Source organism: Pelobates fuscus, chromosome 7, assembly GCF_036172605.1.
Source record: "Pelobates fuscus isolate aPelFus1 chromosome 7, aPelFus1.pri, whole genome shotgun sequence".
Classification (NCBI taxonomy): domain Eukaryota; kingdom Metazoa; phylum Chordata; class Amphibia; order Anura; family Pelobatidae; genus Pelobates; species Pelobates fuscus.
In genome coordinates, this window is record NC_086323.1 from 82101459 (window position 1) to 82123854 (window position 22396).

At 43.4% G+C, this 22396-nt stretch overlaps 1 protein-coding gene across 1 annotated transcript in view; it reads right to left on the bottom strand.

Moving 5' to 3' along the window:
* Positions 1–22396, bottom strand: part of LOC134568690 (putative ferric-chelate reductase 1) — a 29685-nt gene that overhangs the window by 1577 nt on the left and 5712 nt on the right. Inside the window, exons 2-5 of the mRNA XM_063427342.1 lie at positions 18125–18323; positions 9478–9617; positions 7511–7602; positions 204–285 (exon numbers count right to left, since the gene is read on the bottom strand). Coding sequence (XP_063283412.1) covers positions 204–285; positions 7511–7602; positions 9478–9617; positions 18125–18323 — 513 coding nt within the window. The remainder of the gene's footprint in view (positions 1–203; positions 286–7510; positions 7603–9477; positions 9618–18124; positions 18324–22396) is intronic.

Consider the following 22396-nt stretch of genomic DNA (forward strand, 5'->3'; position numbering starts at 1 on the left):
TCTGATTGCCACTCCAGAGTCAACTGGGATTTTATTCATGTTAATGCACAGTTGTAAACCATCTCAAGAGGGGATTTTTCACTTTCTTTCGGATCAACAGCTGATAAGGTGATAGGTTGAACATAATGGACTTGAGATTTTCTAACTACATTACTATATAGCTACGTAAATATGTAACTTAAAAAACCCCAATAATTTCTTACCAGATGAAGGGATCCAGAGTATGTGAGCTTGTTGCTTACGACACCTTCCCAGAAAATGGTTGCATTTTGCACAACAGTAGCCCTGAAAAAATGAATGATATTATTATGAAACAAATGCTTTATTAGCAAGGCATCAACAGAATAACAGTACAACAGTGTAGCACTCAAAAAAATGTATTATTGGGCAGCCATTTTAACTAAATGACTATAATATATTTTGCTAGTTTCAGAGACATGATTTCTTCAAATAATTGTCATGGTAAGCAACACAATGTGGCGAAACCAACCTCGCCACTGGGCCCTGGAGAAGCCTGTTTGCCCGCCTCCTACCTGCTGACTATGGCCCCTGGATTATTTGGGGCATATTGTATTCTATTGTGCGACTGCTGGCCCTTTAAGCACAGTGAATGGTATTTTATTGTACTGCTGCTGGCCCTTTAAGAACTGTCTGGGGACATATTGAGACTTTGGGTAACAATACCCTTTAAGACTATGGCCCCTGAAAACGTATGGGCTTTTATTTGGTGTGTATGGCCCTTTAAGAACCGTCTGGGGACATCTTGTAACTTTGGTGAACAATGTCCCTTTAAGACTATGTCCCCACACCTGTAAAATAACTTGCCCCTGGCTTTCCCCCACTTGGTTCAGTATATAGGGCTTACTGAACCAAGTACCACACAGGCGGACCACCCAGAAGCTAAAGTGTGCAGGCAATTTACCTCCCAGGCTGAGAGGTTACTGCAGGTTAATTGCACGTGGTGGCGGCCATCTTTGTTCAGTCGAACGCGGTCAGCGGTGTATGCTAAAGATTCTGTGGAACTGAAATCGGCTACACATTTTGCCGAACACCGCTGACCCTTACCTTCTTCCATACTGAACTTGCAGCTCCAGAGACTAAGTCCCGTTCGAAATGGGACTTAGTCGTTTTTTCGCATGAAATTGACCGACCGCACAGCCCAAATCTATGGAACTGTTTTGGGCAGGAAAATGTCCTTGCGGTCGGTCATAAAGGGACCTCCAGCTAACTTTTGATCCACTGGAGGGATTTGGCTGATTTTTGGAAGGGTTTATGTTTAAAGTGTGCTGATTCTAAATATGTGTATCTTTTTAGGAAGATTGGATGTATGGATTTAAAGTTATAGCACATGTATAAAAACTGTAGTTTTCCTGGCTGTATAATTATGTTAACTGGTTATCTGAGGGGAGGGGATGTGTGGGTTGAACCATGTATGTGATTGGTTATTTTATGCCTCCCCCTGGGTGTGGCCTGTAAGTGTACAAGTGTAATAAAAGCCAGGCTGGATGAGCCAGTCCAGAGTTCCTGTTTTACCCTCAAAGTGATGTGTCGTCTCATTATTGGGGGGAAGGATTTATTGCATGCTGTTCCAGTTGACTGCTAGGAGTACAAGCCTATTCGTATGGTTCCTATTCAATGGTCTACAGCATTCATATGCTTGGGAGAATTTAAAAGGTTTCTCGGATTCGGTGATTGTGGTGTCTGCCAGAGTGCTTGGAGTCCTCAGGAAGCACTAGGAGCATCCATTAACGGAGGTACTCAGTCTGGGTGCCAGGTGATCCGTTACACACAATGCATAGTTTTTATATAAATTTCTTAAAATGTAAAAATTGTGAGTTCAAATGTCACACTTGGCCTTCTATATATATAACCTAAGAGCATAGACCCTCAATAAAAAAAAATAAACAAAACTAGTTTTTCTTACATTTGTACCTTCATTAAAAAAGGAAAACAATTAACAACTTAACTGAAAAAAAGTACACCTCCAATATATTTTGGGTGTCCAGGAAAGTAATGTTTAAATGTATTTTCCGTTTCAGTATGCATAGATAGCACGTTATTTAATGGAAACAAAACAAAAAGCTTTTGGTTGGAGAGAAAAACTGTAAAAAAAATAATTTACCAGATAATAAAGTTGCAGACAAGGAAACAGTGTTGTAAATATTATTATATTAATAATATCATTGCCATGATGTTGCTCATATGATATAACCATCATAGCACCCATGGTGCTTTTTTAGATGCACACACCAATACATGCAAACATATACTCACTGATACATGCACGTATATGAACACCCTCATGCACACACAGATATTCCAGACACAATCACTAATACAACTGTCAAAATGATAAACATACATTATCAGTGCCACACATACACATATTCTCAGGCACACACAGAAACACATGGTCAGAGACATATATGCACACTCGGACACCAAAATACACTGTCAGACACATACACAGATACACATGCTGAAAGACACACACACTGTCAGAAACTCACACACACATGTAGAGGTGATAGTGTGCTGTGAGAGACTGACAACAGCCATCAAACAGTATCTCAGCACATGCTACCTCCCTGCTCCATTATGATGTGAAGTGTAGTTTATAGAGCATGGTAAATCAGAGTGTGCTGACAGCACACAGCACACTTACACTTCCCTCCGCCAGCTCTATATCAGCCACTCTCTGATTATCTGCTCGACTCTGTTCATCAGCTCCCATGCTCTCTGTGAATATAGGGAGAGTGAGAAGGAGCTATGGCTGACCTCCCCCTCCCCCCTGCCTACCTCCTAGGGCCACAGTGCAGCATTATTAGCTCTGTAAGAATCTCTCCTCTACCTCTCCCATCAGGATGTAGCAGCACAGGACAAGATACAGAGAGTTGGTCTCTCTGTATTCAGCTCTTGGATGCTCACAGCATGGCACTGTGAGTTTCTGGACTTTATAAATGGTATAATTTGTTTGCAATAAAGGCATTTAATTTGCATGTATGCATTTATTTAAATTGTGTATACATGATTTCAGGGAATGGATGCATACCTTGACAATACTGTATACACAATTGCCAGTGGGCAGGGGTTAAGAGGTGTAAAATAAAATTATGAAAGGAAACAAAAAAGGAACATGATAAATAATAGCAATGTGCACAATGCCTAAATGAAAACTTATATTTCTCAAATCCTGGTCTATAATATTCAACCTTTGTCAGAATCGGTCAAATGGGCATAAAACTTATATAACATTGTTTTCTTATTTAATACTTAAACTATCAGAATTTGGGACAGGTGTTTTATCAGTAATATAAATGAGACAGTTAAGGCTCTACAGGTCCACATAAAGGCCCAAAGAATTCTATTTTTATTTGGACATTTTTTATTCTTCTGCTCCTTTCAGTTCTCGATGTGCATGCATAGTTCTGTCAGCTTTATGTGCCTGTATCCCAATGTGTTTGAATTGACTGATCTCAGCACAACATTCACTTACATTTATTAATAGTGATGTACCGAACTGTTCGCTGGCGAATAGTTCCTGGCGAACATAGCGTGTTCGCGTTTGCCACCGCAGGCGAACACATGCGTGGTTCGATCCGCCCCCTATTCGTCATCATTGAGCAAACTTTGACCCTGTGCCTCACGGTCAGCAGACACATTCCAGCAAATTATCAGCAGACCCTCCCTTCCAGACCCTCCCACCTCCTGTACAGCATCCATTTTCGATTCATTCTGAAGCTGCATGCTTAGTGAGAGGAGGGAAAGTTTAGCTGCTGCTGATTAGATAGGGAAATTGATAGCTAGGCTAGGGTATTCAGTGTCCACTACAGTCCTGAAGGACTCATCTGATCTCTGCTGTAAGGACAGCACCCCAAAAAGCCCTTTTTAGGGCTAGAACATCAGTCTGCTTTTTTTTTTTGTGTGTAATGTAATTGCAGTTGCCTGCCTGCCAGCTTCTGTGTCAGGCTCACAGTGGATACTGTGCCCATTTGCCCAGTGCCACCACTCATATCTGGTGTCACAATAGCTTAAGCTTGACATTTAAAAAGAAAAAAAATGTTTTCACTGTAATAGATTGAATAGCAGTTAGTTGCCTGCCAGATTCTGTGTCAGGCTCACAGTGGATACTGTGCCCACTTGCCCAGTGCCACCACTCATATCTGGTGTCACAATAGCTTAAGCTTGAAATTTAAAAACAAAAAAAAGTTTTCACTGTAATAGATTGAATAGCAGTTCGTTGTCTGCCAGCTTCTGTGTCAGGCGCACAGTGGATAATGTGCCCACTTCCCCAGTGCCACCACTCATACCTGGTGTCACAATAGCTTAAGCTTGACATTTAAAAACAAACTTTTTTCTTTAACTGTAATAGATTGAATAGCAGTTAGTTGTCTGCCAGCTTCTGTGTCAGGCTCACAGTGGATACTGTGTCCACTTGCCCAGTGCCACCACTCATATCTGGTGTCACAATAGCTTAAGCTTGACATTTAAAAAAATTATATATTTTTTCACTGTTATAGATTGAATAGCAGTTAGTTGTCTTCAAGCGGGTGTCAGGCCTTCAGCGTGTACTCTGCCAACCTCAGCAAGTGCACTTTGCCACTCATATCTGGTGTGACAATAGCGTGCCTTTAAAAACAAAAAAAGTTTTTCACTGTAAGCTAATAGCAGTTAGTTTTCTGCAAGCGTCTGGGTGTCAGGCCTTCAGCGTGTACTCTGCCAAACTCAGCCAGTCCACTTTGCCACTCATATCTGGTGTGACAATAGCGTGCCTTTAAAAAGAAAAAAAGTTTTTCACTGTAAGCTACTAGCAGTCAGTGTCCTTCAAGCTGGTGTGTCAGGCCTTCAGCGTGTACTCTGCCAACCTCAGCCAGTCCACTTGGCCACTCATATCTGGTGTGACAATAGCGTGCTTTTAAAAAGAAAAAAGTTTTTCCACTGTAATAGATTGAATAGCAGTTGCGTGTCTGCCAGCTTCTGTGTCAGGCTCACAGTGGATACTGTGCCCACTTGCCCAGTGCCACCACTCATATCTGGTGTCACAATAGCTTAAGCTTGACATTTAAAAAGAAAAACAATTTTTCCACTGTAATAGATTGAATAGCAGTTAGTTTTCTGCCAGCTTCTGTGTCAGGCTCACAGTGGATACTGTGCCCACTTGCCCAGTGCCACCACTCATATCTGGTGTCACAATAGCTTAAGCTTGACATTTAAAAAGAAAAAAAAATGTTTTCACTGTAATAGATTGAATAGCAGTTAGTTGTCTGCAAGCGTCTGGGTGTCAGGTCTTCAGCGTGCACTCTGCCAAACTCAGCCAGTCCACTTTGCCACTCATATCAGGTGTGACAATAGCGTGCTTTTAAAAAGAAAAAAAGTTTTTCACTGTAAGCTACTAGCAGTCAGTGTCCTTCAAGCTGGTATGTCAGGCCTTCAGCGTATACTCTGCCAACCTCAGCCAGTCCACTTGGCCACTCATATCTGGTGTGACAATAGCGTGCTTTTAAAAAGAAAAAAGTGTTTCCACTGTTATAGAATGAATAGCAGTTAGTTGTCTGCCAGCTTCTGTGTCAGGCTCACAGTGGATACTGTGCCCACTTGCCCAGTGCCACCACTCATATCTGGTGTCACAATAGCTTAAGCTTGACATTTAAAAAAAAATGTTTTCACTGTTATAGATTGAATAGCAGTTGGTTGTCTGCCAGCTTCTGTGTCAGGCTCACAGTGGATACTGTGCCCACTTGCCCAGTGCCACCACTCATATCTGGTGTCACAATAGCTTAAGCTTGACATTTAAAAACAAAAAACTTTTTTCACTGTTATAGATTGAATAGCAGTTACTTATCTTCAAGCGGGTGTGTCAGGCCAACAGCGTGTACTCTGCCAACCTCTGCCAGTGCACATTGCCACTCATATCTGGTATCACAATAGCGTGCATTTAAAAACAAAAAACTTTTTTCACTGTTATAGATTGAATAGCAGTTAGTTGTCTTCAAGCGGGTGTCAGGCCTTCAGCGTGTACTCTGGCAACCTCTGCAAGTGTTCTTTGCCACTCATATCTGGTGTCTCTATAGCGTGCCTTTACAAAGAAAAAACGTTTTTCACTGTAAGCTAATAGCAGTTAGTTGTCTGCAAGCGTCTGGGTGTCAGGCCTTCAGTGTGTGCTCTGCCAACCTCTGCAAGTGTACTTTGCCACTCATATCTGGTGTCAATATAGCGTGCCTTTACAAAGAAAAAACTTTTTTCACTGTTATAGATTGAATAGCAGTTAGTTGTCTTCAAGCGGGTGTGTCAGGCCTACAGCGTGTACTCTGCCAACCTCTGCCACTGCACAGTGCCACTCATATCTGGTCTCACAGTAGCTTGCACGCATAGTACCACTAATCCAAAAAAAAATGACAGGCAGAGGCAGGCCACCCCGCATGGGCCATCGTGGTCGTGGTGCTGAGAAGAGAAGTCGCCTAGGTCAAAAAAAGTCTAGATTACCTCACCTTTATTAAGATGAATGAGGGATGGATCCCGAAGGGACTGACACTGGGCGATACATTCGACTAAAAAAGGCCTGATGAGATGAGCTGCCTTGGGCTAAAAATGGTCCACACGCTGCTGTATTTTAGCTCTGAATGCCAGTTGACTTGCGTGACTTTTCCGCCACCAACTAGGGTTCAAGCCGCAATGTTTTAGGGTACTTTCTGCCTGGGAAACATACATCAATTTTTATGGCCGCTGCTACAGCAGCGGCTGCAACAATACCTAATTTTTCAGGCATGTGTACATGCCTAATTTTTCGTCCCTCTGGTGCTGCACTGTGGCTTCAAAAACCAAACAAAAAAAAAGGCACATAGTGACCCTATGTAGGGGGAACAGTCCCTATTCTGCTCTGTGTCAGTGTGTATCAGGGATCATTAGGATAGGTGTCAATCCATATCTGCCAAGTGACCCTATGTAGGGGGAACAGTCTCTATTCTGCTCTGTGTCAGTGTGTATCAGGGATCCTTAGGATAGGTGTCCATCCATATCTGCCAAGTGACCCTATGTAGGGGGAACAGTCCCTATTCTGCACTTTGTCAGTGTGTATAAGGGTCTCTGAGGACAGGTGTCAATCCATATGTCGAGGTGTCAATATGTCAGGTGTCAATCCATATCCATTGTGATTTAGGAATGTTAGGTGATTTCTGCCCTTTATGGATTAAAACCAGACTCTGCATCAACTGTGTAATTTTCCATGGGAGTTTTGCCATGGATCCCCCTCCGGCATGCCACAGTCCAGGTGTTAGTCCCCTTGAAACAACTTTTCCATCACTTTTGTGGCCAGAAAGAGTCCCTGTGGGTTTTAAAATTCGCCTGCCCATTGAAGTCAATGGCGGTTCGCCCGGTTCGTGAACGTTTGCGGAAGTTCCCGTTCGCCGTTCGCGAACCGAAAATTTTGTGTTTGCGACATCACTATGTATTAATATGGACGTATACCTAGTACTTAGATTGCGTTAAGCCTATTTCACTCTAATTCCATTACCTGAACAGGAGGTTTGTATAATTGGCATTTGGTGCCACCCACGTCACCTGTACTTGTGCTTTTGAGCTATCTGATGTGTGACTCACAGCGCTCTGTGAAAAGAAACAATTTAGATGCAATTACAATGTAGTAACTATATAACTTTAAAGGGATATTCCAACTGGCAAAACAACTTTAGCTTAATGAATCAGCTTTGATGTATAGATCATGCCTCTGCAGTCTCACTGCTCAATTCTCTGTGAGTTAGGAGCTAAATTAATTTGCATTTACAGCCCCAACCATACTCACACAGCCTCCATAAAAAAAGAAAATAACTACAATAAACTGTTAAAAAATTAAAAAGTAACACTTTTGTGACTGTTTTCCTTTAAATACCACTCTTGAGTTAGATCATGACAGAAATATATATGCCTAACCATGGCTTCTGGCAACCTTGATAGGACAATAAAGGATCCTAAAATGTTTACCTCTGTGGCCTTAACCATAATGAAAGGCATTAATGATGGGGTTTTCAGCAGTAGCGGGGGTTAATTTTTTTATACATTGGTCCCTAACATATATAATAAACCCCTGTCAACCACAAAATGTTATAACTGTAGAAACACTACTGTGTAGATTGGAAAATATTAAAGATGCAATTATTAACAGATTAACTTGCATGCATGCATTACTCATCACAAACTCCTTTTGATAAATATTCACTGATCAGCCATAACATTTAAACCACTGACACCTGAAGTGAATAACATTGATTATATTGTCATAATGGCACCTGTCAAGAGGGGGAATATAGTAGGTAGTAAGTGAACAGTCAGTTCTTGAACTTCGTGTGTTGGAAGTAGGAAAAATGGGCAAGCGAAAAGATCTGAGCGAATTTGATAAGTGATGGCTAGACAACTGGATCAGAGCATCTCCAAAATGACAAGTCTTGTGGAGTGTCCCTGTATGCAGTGGTGAAAACCTACCAAAAGTGAAGCAAGCAGAAAAATCTGTGATTCTGCATCATGGTCACATGCACCATGCTTATTGATGAACCTGGATCATGGAGCAAGGTAAAAAAGGGTGTCTGATCCGATGAATCACATTTTCTTTATATGAGGTGAATGACCAACTGTGTGTGCTTATCTGAGGAAGAGATGGCAGCAGTATGCAATATGGGAAAAAAGGAGGAGGCTGGTGGAGACAGTGCTATGCTCTGGCCAATGTTCTGCTGGTAAATCCTGGATCCTGGCATTCATGTGGATGTTGCCGTTGTTGCAGACCACATACACCCCTTCATGGCAATGGGTTTCTCTGATGGCCTCTTTCAGCATATAATGCACTCTGCCACAGGAATGGTTTGAGGAGCATGACAAAGAGTTCAATGTGTTGTCTTGGCCTCCAGATTCCTCAGATCTCAATCCAATTGAGCCTCTATGGTGTGCAGGAACAACAAATCTGATCCATGAATTTCCCACTTCACAACTTGCAGGACTTAAAATATCAGCTGCTAATTCTTTGCTGCTAGATACCACAGGACCCATTCAGAGGTCTTGTGGAGTCCATGCTTCAATGCATCAAAGCTGTTTTGGAAACATGTGGAGGACTATATGATATTAGGCAGGTGGTTTTAATACCGTAGCTGATCAGTGTATAATTAAATGGTTTGTCAATAAATGTAACCCATGTCCAATATATTTAGACTACTGGTTCCTAAAAAAAAAAGCCTAGGACCGTTTACTCATGGATGACTCCAGTTGCACCATGAGCTTGTAAAGTCACATGGCCTTGATGCCTATGGATTATATTGCCATAGTTAATGTATATCCTGCACTGGTGCAGTAAAGACTTACCAAAGCAGTGAGGAGATTATAATATTGATAATGAGCAAAGGACCAGGCATGCCGAGGTCATATTGGGTACCACCACAGGAGAGGAAATGCAAAAAACAATTCTTTGTAATATAGAAAGTATAAGGACAGACGTACCGCTGCAGTGGTGCAAGTTAGCGTCTGCACATCATTTCCGCTGACCTGAAAAGAACCAATAGGGGTAGTACTGCTTCCATCACGAGCTTGGATTAAGAATCCTTCAATTACAGAATCAGCAGTTGTATTTTTTAGGGTTACTGTAAAGAAATAGAGGGTGAAACTTGTCAAACGTAATTCATACACTGGGAAACCTGAATGTTTGTCTTTATTAAACATGTCAATGACAAATCATCTACACATTTGCTTGTAGTTCCTGGAGTGTTTTTTGAAGGTTTTTTTTTTAAGTACTTTATCCTACAGCCACAGTTCCGCTCATTAAACAGTATGAATGGATATGTTAGTTAGGTGGTATCAGCCATACCTTTGTTGCTATCAGTTTAAACCCAGCATAGTTAGCATCTTTGTGAGCTGGGCTGTTCACAACAACCTGCCAAGACACTGACTGAACATTAGCATTTGTGTCACAAGAAAGGGTTGGACAGATCATAAACTGCAAAGGATGAAGTAACATTTTTTTTTTCTTTTGAATTCTGTGTATAAGGGGGACAGGCTTATAGCTGTAGTGATTTTGTCAGGCACACTGAGAAAGCAGACATGATGCTTGTCAGTACCATACCCATTGCAGTCAGTCAGATTGTCATATTATTAGAGTAAGCCTTTACAAGAGCACTCGTTTGTTTGGTTGTATTTTGTTGATGTATGCTATTTGTGCTTATTCACCTTAGAGTTAGTAATGCTGTTTGCTACAAGCTAAGTGTGTGCTCTGTTTCTCAGGGGTGCCTTGGGTGGGAAGGACATTTAAGGTCAGAGACGAATTTACTTTTCTCACATTTGGCTAATTTGACCTTAAAATTTAAATTCACGGGGGCATGGCTAACCGCCGAGCAAGATGGGCGCTTAAAAAATTGCTCCGGCACGTGGGCTCCACTTACTATCAGATATCACTTGCAGAACCCCTACCATTGACACCAAAACGACTATGGCACAACATAAGAATAAAAAGAGTGCTGCCAGAGCTGAAAATCTCAATTTTTCGGTCAGAAGCCATGCACCGCGTCTGAGGCCGCACGGGCGGCTATGCAAGACGGAGCTCATGACTCCGATGCCAGTTCCCACATGCCAATTATAGATGGCTTCCAAAGCTTTGATGGACTAACGAAAACCTACAAGCCCTGGAAGCAATGTTGGCGAAATTCATACAATCATGGCTAAACACAGCCAACCAACTGCACAAAGAGATCCGAGAAAAAGTGTAAAGAATTTGCCTCCACGCACAATGACTTGGCGGACCATGTACAGGCTCTTGAGCATGAAATAGAGCTTCTGGACACGAGAATGGAAGACTCGGAGGACAGAGCACGAAGAAACAAGCTCCACTTGCGGGGAGTCCCGGAGACTGTGCTCCCATGCAACCTCCAGGTTACGTTCAAAGCCTAATGCACGTGTATGCCTTGGGTGTTCCAGCGGACATGCTACTCATGGATAGAGTCCATAGGGTCCCTAAACCTTAATACTTACTGGATTCAACGCCACGCGACGTGCTTCTCCAAGCGCACTACTTCCACATCAAGGAAATTATCCTAAGAGCCTGCCGGAATAGAGCGGACCCGCATGAAGAATACCCCACATGAAGAATACTTGCAGACTTATCACCAGCAACCTTGCGACGCAGAAAAGCGTTCCATTAAGTCACCAAAGAGATGAGAACCAAGGAATTCATTACAGATGGGGATTCCCTATGAAACTACTGCTCACAAAAGACGGCAAATCGAAATCAATACCCCCTGAAGAAGGACTAGCGCTGCTAAAATAATGGGGTCTGTACTGTCCCCCCCCGGCCCCCACCCCTGAGCGGTGGGTGGGGGCCCTAAAATTCACGATAGGGGGGACCTACTGCCCCCCCCGGCCCCCACCCCTGAGCGGCGGGTGGGGGCCCTAAAATTCACAATGGGGGGGACCTACTGTCCCCCCGGCCCCCAACCCTGTGCGGCGGGTGGGGGCCCTAAAATTCACGATAGGGGGGGACCTACTGTCCCCCCCCGGCCCCCACCCCTGAGCGGTGGGTGGGGGCCCTAAAATTCACAATGGGGGGGGACCTACTGTCCCCCCCGGCCCCCACCCCTGAGCGGTGGGTGGGGGCCCTAACATTCTCAATAAGGGGGGGACCTACTGTCCCCCCCGGCCCCCACCCCTGAGCGGTGGGTGGGGGCCCTAAAATTCACAATGGGGGGGACCTACTGTCCCCCCCGGCCCCCACCCCTGAGCGGTGGGTGGGGGCCCTAACATTCTCAATAAGGGGGGGGACCTACTGTCCCCCCCCGGCCCCCACCCCTGAGCGGTGGGTGGGGGCCCTAAAATTCACGATAGGGGGGGACCTACTGCCCCCCCCCGGCCCCCACCCCTGAGCGGCGGGTGGGGGCCCTAACATTCTCAATAAGGGGGGGGACCTACTGTCCCCCCCGGCCCCCACCCCTGAGCGGCGGGTGGGGGCCCTAAAATTCACAATGGGGGGGACCTACTGTCCCCCCCCCGGCCCCCAACCCTGTGCGGCGGGTGGGGGCCCTAAAATTCACGATGGGGGGGGGACCTACTGTCCCCCCCCGGCAGCCACCCCTGAGCGGTGGGTGGGGGCCCTAAATACAAAGGGGGGGGGCCTAGTTAACCCTTCCCCCCCCAAAAAAAAATATCTCCCTACCTACCCCCCTCACCCTAAAAATAATGAGGGGGGACCTTTAACTAAAAACCTGTAACAACAAAAAAAAATGAGATGAAAACAACTTACCATTCGATGTTTTCTTTCTTCTAAAATCTTCTTTCTTCAGCCCCCAAAAAGGCCAAATAAAAAGCCATAATAACCGACGCAATTAAAAAAAAAAAAAAACCCGGAGCGCAAAAAAAATAATCCATCTTCACCCATGGAGGGCTCCGCGCAGACTGAGCTCCGCAGGGCGGGGGAAGGCTTATAAAGCCTTGCCCCGCCCTGCTATTAGGCTAAGAACACTCTGATTGGTGGGTTTGAGCCCGTCAGAGTGCTCTTTGTCATTTTACAAGCGTGGGAAAGTTCTTTGGAATTTTCCCACGCTGTGTAAAATGACACAGAGCACTGTAATTGGATGGATTTCAAGCCATCCAATCACAGTGCTCTGTGTCATCTTACAAGCGTGGGAAATTTCCAAAGAACTTTCCCACGCTTGTAAAATGACACAGAGCACTGTGATTGGATGGATTTCAAGCCATCCAATCACAGTGCTCTGTGTCATTTTACAAGCGTGGGAAAATTCCAAAGAACTTTCCCACGCTTGTAAAATGACACAGAGCACTGTGATTGGATGGATTTCAAGCCATCCAATCACAGTGCTCTGTGTCATTTTACACAGCGTGGGGAAATTCTTTGGAATTTTCCCACGCTGTGTAAAATGACACACAGCACTCTGATTGGCTTAAACCAGCCAATCAGAGTGTTCTTAGCCTAATTGCAGGGTGGGGCAAGGCTTTATAAGTCTTCCCCCGCCCTGCGGAGCTCAGTCTGCGCGGAGCCCTCCATGGGTGAAGATGGATTATTTTTTTGCGCTCAGGTTTTTTTTAAATTGCGTTGGTTATTATGGCTTTTTATTTGGCCTTTTTTGGGGGCTGAAGAAAGAAGATTTTAGAAGAAGGAAAACATCGAATGGTAAGTTGTTTTTATCTAATTTTTTTTTTTTTGTTACAGGTCTTTAGTTAAAGGTCCCCCCCTCATTATTTTTAGGGTGAGGGGGGTATGTAGGGAGATAATTTTTCTTTTGGGGGGGGAAGGGTTAACTAGGGTCCCCCCCCTTTGTATTTAGGGCCCCCACCCACCGCTCAGGGGTGGGGGCCGGGGGGGACAATAAGTCCCCCTCTTATTGTGAATTTTAGGGCCCCCACCCGCCGCACAGGGGTGGGGGCCGGGGGGGGGACAGTAGGCCCCCCATTGTGAATTTTAGGGCCCACACCCACCGCTCAGGGGTGGGGGCCGGGGGGGGACAGTAGGTCCCCCCCCATTGTGAATTTTAGGGCCCCCACGCCGCCGCTCAGTAGGTCCCCCCCATTGTGAATTTTAGGGCCCCCACCCACCGCTCAGGGGTGGGGGCCGGGGGGGACAATAAGTCCCCCCCTTATTGTGAATTTTAGGGCCCCCACCCGCCGCCCAGGGGTGGGGGCCGGGGGGGACAGTAGGTCCCCCCCCATTGTGAATTTTAGGGCCCCCACCCGCCGCTCAGGGGTGGGGGCCGGGGGGGGACAGTAGGTCCCCCCCTTATTGATAATTTTAGAAAGCGAGCTGAGCTGTCAGTCAGACAGCTCAGCTCGCGAACGCGCATTCCGCGCACATGCGCGGTATAGCACTGAGGTTCTTCATAGGGCGGCTGTCAATGCCGCTCTATGAAGAACGCGATTGGTGCAGCGCGAAGCCGCGCATGCGCACCACATCGCGAGGACGCTTCTCTGTGAGAAGTGTCCTATTGGGCCTCGCGATTTCGTCATTTTTACGAAAAAGGGGGCGCGGCATGGCTGGGAGCTCGGCGCTGGTATGGAGGTAAGTTTTTAATATAAAAACGCTCCGAAAATAATTTTTAATCAATGAAAGTACATATAAAACCAAGAAGGAAGGCTGGGGGACCTGTCTTTCTTGCTTTTATATGTTGACTATAGAGTCCCTTTAAGTACCATCTAATTGTAGTTTTAAACTGTTTTTAAAATATTTATATTACTTTCCTAAATTAAACATGCTAATTATATGCCTGGTAGCGACTCCATACACGCTGCAAATAGAATACCACTCCCCGGTACCTACAGCCAGAGGTTACCCTTAGCTAGGATACAGGGGGGAGCAGATCCAGCGAGCACGCAAGCTGACTCACAGTCTACATAGGGCCCACCCGGGTCAGCACTCCCACTTGCCCCATATTGAGCACAAAGTACTAGCGAAGCTACCAATAACCACTGATAGCCCACTGATAATTTGTGGGCACCTCAATCACACTTTGAACTCACGAATATACACTACCATACCTGTCGACTCACAAAGACATGCCACTCTCAAAGCTTACTGCAAAGCACTCACAAAACTACCCATGGAGCATGGGCTATATGACACCTGGAGAACACTACATCATTCCGCTAGGGAATATTCCTATTATTCAGCCGTGCATAAAACCTACTCTAGGATTGATCTCATACTGATTTCCAGATCTCTTCTTCCCAAAATCTTGTTTTTAATGTTAAACGAGATTACCCCAGCTCATACCCTCAAAGCTGCTTGTGCTAATGAGGAAGCATTAGCCATAGCAGCAATGGGTAGCTGCGATTGGCTGGGAGTATCTGAGCGTGTCAGCTCACATTTTTCATCCTACCACGCTGCCCATTTCTGGTATGGGTAGAAGGAAGTGTGTAATCTCTGCCTTAGCCAAACCTCCAGCAAAGGCTGGACTGTGGGTGGCCAGGGTATCTTTTTTAGTTTAAGCTGTTTAAATGGCTTAACACTGACTGGATGGAAAGCACCTTTAGGCACCATAAGCAATTCAATGAGTTTAAAAAAAGATTACTAATTAGAGCGTTCCTTTGATGAATATGGTGACTATTAAGTGATGATAAGCTGATTGGGATAAACGAAACAACCTTAAAATGTTAAGCGCAACTTAAACCAGCTCTGTCACCAAAATTGTTTTTTTAGAGCTTTCGTAAAGATACAATCTTTATAAAATGCTCATAAACACTATGATATAATTTCACTGAAATTCCTCCTCAAGCAAAAGATATCAAAGGAAATAGTAGGGAATACTTTGTCTTAGGGAAAGCTTCAAGTTGAAAAAACATAAGAAGAGGCAGAGCTAATACTGTCAAGTTCTGTCAATCCCCCCCCTGTTATTAGTGACATGTAGATTTATATGAAGAAAAATACTGGTTAGTATACCATAATATTTCAACAAAACATAGTGTGATACAGTTTGGATGGAAAATGATATATCCTGCTATAGATTGCCCTCACAAGAGTTTGGAGTTAAATGCGCTGTAAAGGTGCCATCCCCGAAGTAGGTGGGGGGCTAGTATCTACTTCTCAGGATCAAAGTATCACTTAGCATCAGGAACCATGCAGGACACCAATAGGTAGATAGAAATCAAATACATTTATTGTATAAAACATTATACCCACCTTGATAACATGTTAAGCCTCAGTACTCTCTAGTTAAATATATAAAGGCTGACCCATCGTTAAATACAGCCCACATAGTTGCAATGTATAGCTTAAACATACACACAGCCTTTACATTGGCCTAACACTTATGCCTAGCTTTCCTATCAGGCTGTGACCCAGCTAAGATAGCTTAACTTGTGTCAGAATCGCTAAACCTGCTTTAATTATCTAAATACTCAACTCAATCTGTTTATACACACGTCTAGGTCGTTCCTCTTTTGCAAATTGAAGTCGGCAGCATAGCTCAGATATGTACTACTAGCTTGTTTATACAATCTTGACTTCAGTACTGCGTTCATTAATATTTGTACACAAAAAAAAAAGTGCATTGCTTATCGACCTCCTACTGTAACTAATGTAATATAACCTACATATGGAATGCCGTTGGGGTGCCATGTGTATGCCTGTAACTAACATACGCACTACAAAAATAAAGAATAATAAAAAAAAAACCATAATAAAATACAAATGAAGAGGTAACAATGCCACGCATACCCATCTTTTGCCAAAAGACAGTTTTGCCCAAACCGCCATAATCTTCCTATTGATAACCTTAAATATTCTATCTTCCTATTGGTAAGTCATGGTTATAACTATTAATGTTAAATGGAAGTATATATATGTGCTTCAGACTGGTTTAAACCAAAAACAATTCTTATAACTTGGAAATTCCCACAATATCACTAAACAAAAAACACAAAAGAAAATATTTACAAAAACTAGACAAGATCTATATTGAAAATATATTTAAGATCAAGAAACAAGATACCCAAAAAGAAGAAAAAATTACACGAAACAGACCAAGTCTATGTCGACATTCAGTCCCCAAGGTACCAATGTACGTAGCTTGTGGATCCTGTAAGTACCCCCTATCCAATTAGGTAATACTTTCTCTATTCTAATACATTTAAGACCCTTAAGAGAAAAGGAGGTGCATGAATTACAATGTATGGGAACTGAATGCAACATACAAGTTTTTTGATGTTATTTTTAAGTCTCATATTCAGGACGAAACGTGTAAGACCATTTTTATGGCTGTTTTATCCAATACATTTATTTGATTTCTATCTACCTGTCACATTTCTGGGAACCAAAACACGCTAACATACACACAGAAAAGGTGCAGTACCGGACCTTAGAGTGGCCTGGCTAAGCGCACAAAGAATAGTCAGGAGACAAGCCGAGTAAGGGGAACCAGAAGACAGAATAACGAGAGACAAGCCGAGGTCAAAGGGTAGGAGAAAGTCACAAGGTCGGATAAACAAGCCAGAGAGTACATAAACCAGAGAGAACCACAAGTAGAACAGCAATACTAGAAAGCAAAGACCACAACAGAGCAGAGAGAGACATGAAAGGTAAGTATTTAAACCCATTGCTTAACTCTGATTGGATAATTTCCAATCAGAGTTAACAATCACACGTGGGAGATATTTATACCTCCCACTGTGATTGAGGCACTGTGCCTTTAACGCCGGGTCAGGTGGCTGACCCCGGCGTTTACAAAACTGGGCAGTCTCCCAGCGTGCAGCGTCATGCATGCTGCCGCTGGGGGACGAAGAGGAAGACGCGGGCGGCATCCGAGGCTGGGAGGATGCCGTTCGCCGAGCGCACGAGGAGAAGGGGACCGCGGACGACTGGAGGGTGAGTGCCGCGAGCGGACTGCAGCCTCCCCTCGCAGCCGCCCGCGGGATCCTGACACTACCTATCGGAGTCCTGCATGGTTCCTGATGCTAAGTGATACTTTGATCCTGAGAAGGAGATATTAGCAACCCACCTACTTCGGGGGCGGCACCTTTTGAGTGCATTTAACTCCAACTTCTCGTGAGTGCAATCTATAGCAGGGAATATAATTTTTCATACAAACTGTATCGCACTATGTTTTGTTTATTTAGTATGTTTTAGGTATATCAGCTGAATCCCATGTATATTGTATATATGTCTATGGCTTGTTAGGACCACTATCTGGGAGGTGATCTGTGGGAAGCTGTACCTGTATAACTGATAAGAATATTGTTTATTTTATTTGTCTATTTTTTTGTAGTATAATATAATATTTATTTCTAAAATATTTGACCAGGAAGGATACTTTTAGATGTATCCCCTTTTCAAGTATGTCCTGAGCCCACAAACATTGCCTTGTTACAATAGGGTACAGTATAACATTAAACATACAAAGTAATAGTAAAATACACAACATAATATTAAAAATACAAAGTAATATTAAAATACGCTTAAATACATTTAACACAGAACAAGTAAGAAATATAATCTACATTATTACAGGTGCATTCTGTACTGAGATATGTTGACAGGGACCTTTTAAAGGATTCTAGAGTTGAGGAAGATTTAATTGTGTCCGGGAGGTTATTCCATAATTAGCTTTGCAATGAGCTTAGACTTGTCTTATTCTTATGATACATGCTGCATGTTTACCTGTGATTTTTTCTCCTGATGTGTAGTTATATTTCGACAGGGTCAGACTGAATGGAGGAGAGCTAGTCTGAGCACTAGCGTTATGCTGAGGATGCATGTCAATACATGCAGGCTGAATCATGCCATTCTTATAGGCAACAACATGGACTGGAAAGATGAAGACCAGTATGATCATTGTGTTCTGTAGTAAAGGATCCATCTAAGGGGGGATGAGAATGTTGAGTATTTAACAACCTACTACAGAAACAAAATTCCATTATCAAATACAAATATTTATATTACGTTTTTTCAATGGGTCACTTTAAAGTTAATGTAGAATAGAAAAGAAAAAAAATATATATATAGACGTTGTCTTACATTTTAAGCAGAGATATGATATTTTATATTCCATTGGATGTTCTAAACTTAACCTTGGCAACCTAATAGTGATTCCCCATTTGGCATCTATGGTGAAATAATTAGTAAGTTATTAATATGTTACAATGGGACTTTGCTAAGGAGAGAAAAATAAATTTCAATAAAATCTAAAGTAGCGGCTTTCGTATTCCATTCTTGGATACTAGTTTGTTTTATAATACATATATGATGTATTTTTTTTTTATTCTCAAACTTAGCCTTTAAACCCTCAAATAAGCTAAATAAAAAGAAGAAAACAGCACAATTAAAACATCAGATACCACAGTCACTATTTCATGGCTGGCTCACATGTGCAACCACCACAACATCCTTAATGGTATGCCAATGGCGTTAATGGAACAGCCAGAAACAGGCCATATGTAACATCATTTTATTTTATGAAGTCTATTACATTAAGTAATTTTCACAATGTAGTTCTGTTTTCTTCAGTTGTTGCTACCCTGGTCTGGGCCCTACAAATGAAATATTTTGAAGCATAAATTATGACAAAGATAATGGCCCTCAAGATGCATACCAGCAGTCCATTTTTGGTAGGTATATGCACTGGAACAGATGTGGGAGATGCGTAAATCCTGGCCTGTTGATGTTCCAGTTACGGAATATTTATAACATGCATATGAAGCAAGTTGTTTTAGTTTAAGATTTTATTTTGCATGGTGAGATGCTTGTCGTGTCCCTCTAAATCTAATCCCAATTGCCATGCAACCAATGGTTACTCCAGTCTCTAACACTATTGTCTAACTCAAATTCCTAATTTAACTTTCAAACCCAAATTTTTGCCTCAATTCAATCACACTTTCTAACTCCAATGCCTAACAATAACTCCAAACTGTGCCACTGATTCTAACTTATGACTAGCAAGCTGATAGCTACCTTTATATTCCTATATATTCCAATAAGAACACATGTCCATTTATAGATTTATTGGATCTGATTTATCTGCTGCCCAATCTGCCTCTGCATATCCTACTAGTCTGGGCTATTTGACACCTGATACATATCATTTAGGATATCTTACTAGTCTATAGAGTGCTATGCAGTCCCTTTTACTGGGAAAGCTAACTTTTCTGCATTATATTCCCAAAGCACGTCAGGTCTGCAAGTTGTAGCTAGGTACAAAAGTGTACTCACCACTGTTCTATACATATTTTTGTAGGACAAAGTCTAATTTCTAGCAAACTCTGTGATGAAGTTTGTGCACATGGGTGTGTCAGGATCGGGACAGGGATCCAACACGCAGAGTACAAACAGGTACAGGGTACGTATACCGGACCTTAGAATGGCCGGACTAACGTAAGTAGCAAGTAAAGAATGGTCTAGAGACAAGCCGAGGTCGAGGGAACGAAAGAGCAGGTAAGCGAGAGACAAGCCGAGTCAAAGGGTAATAGAGGTAAACAAGGTAGAACAGACAAGCCGGGTCAAAACCAAAGAAACTAACAGAATACAAGAGCACTGAGTGACTAGACAAGCTAGAACCACGACAGGGCAATGAACAAATGTAGAAAGCCCTATTTTATACCCTGGTTCCAAACAGGTAATCACGCCCCGACGAATCCTCATTCGTGCTTGGGGCTTGATTGACAGATCGGGTTGGGTTGTCGTCATGACGTCAGCTACTGAACGCCGCGTCATAAAAGGAAGTGGATCCCTCGCGGCCGGCGTGTAAACGACCGAGGGAACCGCGAGGAACGAGTGATTCAACCCTTTTGCGAGGAAGAACGTCCAAGTGTCTCACCTCCACAGAGGTAGAGACAACAGGTACCCTGACAGTACCCCCCTCAGAAACGCCCACCGGGCGGAAGGAACCGGGACGAGATGGAAAACGGGAATGAAAAGCCCTGCGGAGGCGAGGCGCATGCACATCCTCCTGAGGTATCCAAGACCTCTCCTCAGGACCATATCCCTTCCAATCAACCAGATATTGTAACTTCCCCCGGGAGATACGAGAATCGATGATGGAATTGATTTCATACTCCTCTTGTCCCTCAACCTGAACAGAGCGAGGAGAGGATGCAGTGGAGGAAAACTTGTTACATATTAGGGGTTTTAACAAGGAAACATGAAAGGAGTTAGGAATGCGTAAGGCAGATGGAAGAGCCAGACGATACGCAACTGGGTTAATTCGAGTCAGGACCTTGTAAGGTCCAATGTAACGAGGAGCGAATTTCATAGAAGGAACCTTCAAGCGAATGTTTTTGGTACTCAACCATACCCTGTCCCCTGGAACAAAGACTGGAGCCGCCCTTCTATGTTTATCAGCGTGTTTCTTGAACAACATGGAATTATGCAGAAGAATTTGTCGAGTCTGATCCCACAACTTCCTCAAATTGGCAACATGAACATCAACCGACGGTACTCCTTGGGAAGGAGAAACCGAGGGAAGAATGGAGGGATGAAAGCCATAATTCATGAAAAAGGGGCTAGAATGAGTAGAATCACAAACGAGATTGTTGTGTGCGAACTCTGCCCAAGGAATCAGACCAACCCAATCGTCCTGGTGTTCGGAAACGAAACAACGCAAATATTGTTCGATCTTTTGATTAGTGCGTTCAGCAGCTCCGTTAGACTGGGGATGATATGCAGAAGAGAAATTCAATTTGATACCCATTTGAGAGCAGAATGACTTCCAAAAACGGGAAACAAATTGGGAACCTCTATCAGAAACAATTTCGGAAGGTATCCCATGTAAACGAAATATCTCTTTAGCGAATATCTCAGCCAATTCAGGAGAAGATGGAAGTTTAGGTAAGGGCACGAAATGAGCCATCTTAATAAACCTGTCAACCACCGTGAGAATCACAGTCTGTTTTTTAGAAACAGGTAAATCGACAATGAAGTCCATAGCTAAACAGGTCCATGGTTTCTCGGGAATTTCCAAGGGATGCAAAAGCCCACATGGAAGCGTCTGAGGTCGTTTAGTCTTCATACAGACCTCACATGCTTCGACGAAATCCCTAATATCTTTACGTAAGGAGGGCCACCAGAAATCTTTGGCTATTAAGGAGCATGTCTTACGAATGCCAGGATGCCCAGCCACCTTACTATTGTGAAAGCATTGTAGCAGTTCTAGTTGGAGTTCAGCAGGAACAAAATACCGTGACTCAGGACTCTGTCTAGGAGCCAGATGTTGTAGCTTCATAATCTCGGCAAGCAACGGAGAATGAATCCTGAGGCTAGTGTTGGCGATAATATTGCACTTGGGAACTATAGAAGACAAAACCGTCTCAGATATAGTAGAAGGTTCATGTTGGCGAGACAAAGCATCGGCCTTAGAGTTCTTAGAACCAGGTCTATAAGTGAGCACGTAATTGAAATGGGTGAGGAACAAGGACCAACGAGCTTGTCTGGCGGATAAGCGCTTGGCCTCCCCAATATAAGACAAGTTCTTGTGATCCGTCAGAATAGTAACAGGATGCAAGGTCCCCTCCAATAAATGTCTCCACTCCTTTAAAGCCATGATAACAGCTAGTAGTTCCCTGTCACCAATATCATATCTGCTTTCAGTCCCAGATAGTTTCTTGGAAAAAAAACCACATGGATGTAATGGTTTATCTACGCCTAACCTTTGAGACAAGATGGCACCTATACCTGTCTCTGAGGCGTCTACCTCGAGTAGGAAAGGTAAAGTTGTATCGGGGTGAACTAAAATTGGTGCAGAAGCAAAAAGTTCCTTAAGTGTCTTGAAGGCAACGAGAGCTTCAGTAGACCAAGTCTTAGTGTCAGCCCCCTGTCTGGTCATATTGGTAATAGGAGCAATAATGGAAGAGTATCCTTTAATGAAGCGCCTATAATAATTGGAGAATCCAATAAACCTCTGAATGGCCTTGAGACCCCTGGGTAATGGCCAATCTAAAA